General features: G+C 58.7%; 1 protein-coding gene across 1 annotated transcript in view; it reads right to left on the bottom strand.

Annotated features, from left to right (window-relative positions):
* Window positions 1-412: 412 nt before the first annotated feature.
* Window positions 413-6243, bottom strand: part of TRAPPC9 (trafficking protein particle complex subunit 9) — a gene marked incomplete at its 3' end in the record, with an annotated part of 267332 nt that continues 261501 nt past the window's right edge. The window contains exon 21 of the mRNA XM_019657776.1: window positions 413-503. Coding sequence (XP_019513321.1) covers window positions 413-503 — 91 coding nt within the window. The remainder of the gene's footprint in view (window positions 504-6243) is intronic.

Here is a 6243-nt window from a genome sequence, read left to right as displayed (position 1 = left end):
TGAGAAAGGCGCAGGCTGGGGCGCACGTCCCCAGGGGCAGGCTGGGGCGCACGTCGGAGCACACGGGGCTGAGTGTTAAACCACAGCGCTCTCATGGGCTGAGCACCACGCTGAGTTCAGGTGTTCACCAAACACACGCTGGCACGCCGACCACGTGACGGGCTGTGGCTGCTCACCCACGTGCATGGCCTCGCAGGCTGGTTCTGTCCCACCGCCCCAGTCCCTCGGAGCCCAGAACACCTGCAGGACGCACACCCATCTCGACATGGTCAGAGCCACGGCGCAGGACGGCAGCGTGGGGCGCTCCCCTCCCCACCGGTCTCCCACAGCGACCGCAGCACACACTGCCGAGAGCATCCTGCACGCCGTGAGAAAGGGGTGCAGTCACCCCAAGGGGACGCGCGGTACTCACCCCACTGCAGAGGGGCCAGCTGCACGTGGTCCAGGATGAGCTGGTTCAGGAGCCCTTCCACACTCGCCTCGCCCGTGCGCTGCAGAGAGGGGTGGCCCTCGGTCAAGGAAAACATAGTCCTGCTCAGCTCCGGGGACAGGAGAGGGAGTTCACGAAGTTACAGACAGACCCGCCAGACAGGAAACCGCCCACAGCGGACATGCCCTCCTCTTCTGCCAACCTCTAAGACACCACCCGAGTGTGGGAAATGACAGGACGACATACCAAGTGTCACCCTGCCCCCTGCCCCCAAATCGGGTGCATTAAGCTACTGCTGTGTAAGCAGGGAAACCCACCAGGTTTTAACCCAGCAGCTATTCTTGCTGCGGGAAATCAAGAAAGAGCAAGGCTGTTTTTCCTTAGTAAACATGCAAACCGTGGCTCACTGCTCAACACGACCTAATGCGTTTCTCGACACGTTTCGGCTTCATGCTGGTTTCCTGTCTGTCGTGTTATACATCTCGGGGTAATTACACATATTATTACGGATGGGCTCGCTTATGCGAGTTCATCATGGAGGAAGACCGCCTCTTGACAAGTATCAGTGGATGAAAAAATTAGGCTTAGAAATGCAAAGAATACAAGTCTGCCAGGCACCAATATGCAACAGCCGATGTGGGTCTCAGAAACGGATCTGTAAAGCTTTCCCTTTTCCTCCATAAATTAAAGCCCAATATTTAAGGTGCAATCAAAAGGGGAGAATTTAGTTCCTAATATTCTCTAGTGATTGGGGAAGTGAATGGCGCGGTGGGGGTGGGTGGGTGGGGGGAGCCTGTTTCTTTCTTCCTTTAACAAGTTAATTGCATGGAACAAACACACACCATGTCTGAAACGAGACAGGGATGGTGAGACGTGCACAGGACACTGAACTGATCCGACATGAACCTTGAATTTGAGAGGCTTACGTTCCAGTGATGACAATACAGAAATGGACTGTTTCACTTGCCAAGCCAATGGACAGCCGTGTTGAAATAAAACTCTGCAGGTAGAGTGGAATGGGGTGAGGCTGGGGGCCGGGGGCCCTGCGGCCCCCAGGGAGTGAAGACCAGAGCTCCCCCAGGGGCCCTCCTGCCAAAGGGCCTGGCACAGCGGGAGCTCACGGTGGTCATCTGCTGGTGTGACTGGGGTGTCTGGGCATAGAGCACGGGGCACAGTGAGGACATCACCCCCTCAAACAGGCCAGCCAAGCACCCAGGGAAAGCCGTACGGACGAGGGCTGCCCGAGAGCCGGGCGCACAGGCCGTGTGGTGGCATGTGCGCACCCCTGCCTCCCTCTCCACCTCCGGTCCCTTTCTGGCATCTTGGGCTTCTTTCAGTTCTTCCCCACATTCTGTGCTCTTTGCCTGGAAGCGCATTCCCTGCCCGCTCCCCCTTTACCTCTCCACCTAGACCTCACTTCCTCCAGGAAGCCTTCCCTGAGCATCTCTGCTCCAAAGGCTCTCAGGCAGCCCCTGCCGAGCTGCACTAGCCGTGCAGGTCCTCCCGTTCGGCCTCACCACTAGCCCAGGAGCCACAGGAGGGCAGAGCACAGGCCCCCGGCGAGAACAGCACGCGGGCCGTGGCGTTGTTCCCTGGGTACTGCTGGATGAATAGCTAAAGGCTGGAAAGAGCCCACGGCCCTCAGCACCCCACCCAGAGGCTGACACCACACACCTTCCCACAGCCGCTGCCCGTGGTCCTGCGGCCGGTCTCCGCCAAGGCCCAGGCCCGTGTGCCTCAAGCGGCAGTCCACCCACGTTGTTTGCTTCATTCCACACCAACCTGAGCGTCAGACTCAGCCCTCGGTTCCCTCATCCCTGCAACCCAGCGTGGGAGAGCTTGGCAGCTGTTACTGTAGACCTGGGACGCTGCAGGGGTGTCGCAGCCCCCAGGAAACGGCACCCATCCCTGGACTCTGCGCTCTCTCCTCTGTGCTGTGTGGTGGCTGCACAGCAAGTGAGGAGGTGCTTCCGCAGACTGTCCACCCAGCTGTGAACCCTGGCACCACCACCGATGGGCAAGCGTCGACTAACTTCACCTCTGGGTCTCAAGTTCCATCATCTGTAAAATGACTTAATAGCAACACACCTTCTCAGGGACACCATGAGGGGTACATGTCACACTCCCGCACATTGGAGGAAGCTGGGGAACCGCCTCCCACCGTGAGGGGTAGCCCCACTCTCAGTCTGTCCTGTCCCTCCTCCCCGGCCCGCTGTCACTACTGTGGCCTCAGGCTGTCTAGGGTTCTGACTCTACCACAAGCAATTTGTCAAAGTATTTCTCCCAAAGCTAATCCTCTCCCTAAGAAGAATTCTCCAAATGAATTTTTCTCCAACCCATTACACACAGTCTATGTTTGCTGAACTGATCTTACTCTTGCTACACACTCTGCATTGCTCTATTATCTTATGTGGGTCAGTCTGGGAGGCAGGATGCATTCATTCACCAGTTCACTAAGTAGACATGGCATGCACGTTTAGGGTACGGCCCTACGGTGGCCGACCACGCAGGGCTAAGACTGCCCTAAACCACGGGGGGAGCTCAGGCTGTCGGGACACGCTGGCAGACAAAAGACCTCCCCCACCGGCACACAGACCTCCAGGACAGGGCGGGCCCAGGCTCTATCTTGGGGCTCTCCATGCAGCCCTTGCCACCACTGCCAGGCGGGGCGCCCACCCCACTCTTCTCAGGAGAAACACCCACAAAGCCACTTCACCTGAGGTGTCCGGGAGCCCCCACACACAGCCAGTGGCCGATTGACAAGGGGAGGGGGCTCCCCAAGGCCAGCCCTTGCCGTGTGAGACCAAGTCTGGGCAACACAAGTTCCAGAATGGAGGCCGCCTCTGCCCGTCCTCCCTGCCCACTCCGCCCGCCTGGCCCCTTCGGGTCTCTCCTCCAGCCTCCGCCCCAGGCTCCAGGCGCGTGAGCAGGCTCACAGGCTGCGGGCGGGAGTGGAGCAAAGCCACCCAGGCCTGGGTCCTTCCCTTCAGGATGAGGGAGGACAGGCTGCTCCGTTACGGACGGTGAGCGCCTGGAAAGAACTGTTCTCCCCGTTACTCAGAACCTAAACAGGGCATTTAGGTCGCAAAGCGCCTCAGGGAACCCCGTGGTTGTCTGTGACCCTCTCCCTATCTCCCAAGCAGGGACAGCTGCTCAGCCCAGGGTCAGACACCGGCTTTCACCCGGCGGAAGCTACTGGGTTTCCCCGCTCCCTCCAGCACCTGTGCCAACGGCCGCGCTCCTGGGCAAATGGCGGCCACGCTCAGCTCCCGGAAGCTTTCTCCTCCCTAGAGGAGGTGCTCAGGGCGAGGAATGTGCTGGCTGGGAAGGCCTCTATCTGCGTGACTGCACACGGGGCAGTTTAGTCTCCACGGACCCGGGGCAGTTGTGGAGAAACAAAGCCGCACTCTGCCCTCAGAGAACCTGCAGCTTCGTAGGCCGTGTGGCCCCTCCCTGAGCCCGGGTGGGGTTGGGGGTCCAGCACCTCCTAAGCGTTCCCAGGGGCTCTGCCCAGACCCTCACTCCTGGGGACACAGCAGGGATGAATAACTGCCCCGCCCCCGCGCCCTCCCTGGCTCAGTGCCACTTCCGTCTAGAACGTCCTTCCCTCCGCTCCTACCTGGCCGCCTCCTGTTCTCCCTTTCAGACCCAGACGCGTCCCTCAGTGGAGTTCTTCCCGCCCCAACGTATCCTCACGAGCCCCTTCCCCATAGATATCGCCACCAACGCAGCACTCGGCGCCGGCACATCTGTCCCCTGCTGCGCCTGAGCACCGTTCCATCTTCCAAGTCCAGGGTCTCACACAACTACTGTTGTTGAGAGACTCCCCTGAGTGAAACGCGTGTGTGCATGACGGCAGGACCACTCCCTGCCCCTCACGGCTGGGGGTCACCCACACCACTCACAGCTATACCGAGGACCCCTGGGACCCTTGATGGGATTACTCTGGCATCACCATGAGATGACTGACGCAGCCCTCAGCACATCGCTGGGCACACGGGGCTCTTCCTATTCAAGATGTGAGGAAACCGGGCCTCAGAAAGGTCAGGAACCATGAGTGACAGAATGGACACTGAGCCTGGCCCGGTTACCAGTGTCACGTGTCTGGATTTCCTGGCTGACAGAGCCCACCTCCCTGCCCAGGGGTGCGGGGTGGATGCACGCCCACTCCAGGCAATGCTGCCCAGTTCCGTGGACACCCCCGTGGGCAATGCTTGGCATCCACATGCCTGACCATGGCCACCACGTGGCTGGTCCCCTCTGTCCTTGTTCCTCTATCGGCCACACTGCACAGCATGCCGTGACACCGCCCGGGAAAAACACGAGGCCACGTTCTTTCTGAGGGAGCTTAGCAGTTTCAGACAATGGATTCTCATTCGGGGCGAGTTTATAGGAGGGGAGGGCACTTGTCAGTCCCACGGCGGGACTACACACTCTGATTCCCAGTCTGTGAACCAATAAGACCCATGGGGGGGCAGGGTGAGGGGCCATCTCCCTCCTGAGGGGAGTGACCCAGGAACGGGTCACCGTGGCCCCTGGTGAGACCCACAGGCCACTGTGCACACGCTTTGGTGAGGAGTGGTGTCGTCTCTGGGGAGCGATCCTGTCTGCTGAATTGGTCCCCCGGGCCCCTGCCCCGCTGCCTGCCTGGGCTCAGCGTCCCCTGCAGCCGTGCCCCCAGTGCCACCCCCTGCAGAGTCTGGTGAAAGATCGGAGCCCAGGGACTTGCCCGGCAGTGGAGAGGGGCAGCGCTGCCTCCCTCCCTTCCCTTTGCAATCGCCATGTGAAGGAGCTATTTGCTTTTCACATGGGAGACACCCTGCGAGGCCCTCTGTGATTCACGATGATCAGAGAGACGGGAAGTGGTTTGCAAGTGCAAAGCCAGCAGAGGGGCCAGCACTTCCCTTCTTTGCTTTGGGTTTCAGCTGGGATCTAACGGCCCACACAGAATCTCACTCTCAGAGCGATGACCAATTCTCAGTGAAGGAAATGCTCCCAGGAAGTGCCCAGTCTCAGATACAAAGACATGCAGTGGGGTCCCAGAGAGGCGGGATGGGAAGGGGCCGGGGGCCGGGGGCTTGCCTGATAGGTGACAGGCTCTGTGGAAGGTGCTTTCCTTGCTCCCTTCCACCAGGCGGACAGCCACTGACCATGCGTGCAGGTGAGGAAGCGGAAGGGGGGACTCAACAGTGTGGTCCGCCATCACTCAGACGGAGCAGGGGTCCCCAGGAGCTCCTTTCAACTCGGGCGTGAGAGCTCCCCACCACAGCATGGCAGCTCCAGGAAGGGGAGGCGACTGGCTCAAGAACACACGTCTACCAGATTGGCAGAAACCCGCAAGCTTGGGGAGCTCCGTAATGGCAAAGCTACGGGAACACAGGTACACACACTCCCTCCGCTGCTGGGAAAGGGGACAGGACGTCTGCTAGGAAATAACACGCAACGTTTCCTGAGACGAGTCCTGTTACGTGAACAAAGCAAGATGCAAAACGGTGTATGCTTTTGTATTTTAACAAAAATAAGACTGTGTTTGGATTGACTTCCAGTTTCAGAAAGAAATTCTGAAATATGTGCAAGGAATGAATAAAAGTTAGTATTTGGGGATGAAGGGTAGGAACAAGGCAGATGGGGACACGTGTTTTGTGTATTTTTTAAGTCTGAACCATGTGTACGTTTTATCTATTTAAAATAAAATGAGTTACCGTATTTGCCGGCGTATAAGACGACTCGGCGTATAAGACGACCCCCTAACATTTCCACTCAAAATACAGAGTTTGTTATATGGTCGGCTGTGTGCGATTTTGCGAGTGTGG

Source organism: Hipposideros armiger, unplaced genomic scaffold (assembly GCF_001890085.2).
Source record: "Hipposideros armiger isolate ML-2016 unplaced genomic scaffold, ASM189008v1 scaffold_280, whole genome shotgun sequence".
Classification (NCBI taxonomy): domain Eukaryota; kingdom Metazoa; phylum Chordata; class Mammalia; order Chiroptera; family Hipposideridae; genus Hipposideros; species Hipposideros armiger.
Note: the sequence above shows the minus strand (reverse complement) of the source record. Positions and strands in the feature narration are given on the sequence as shown.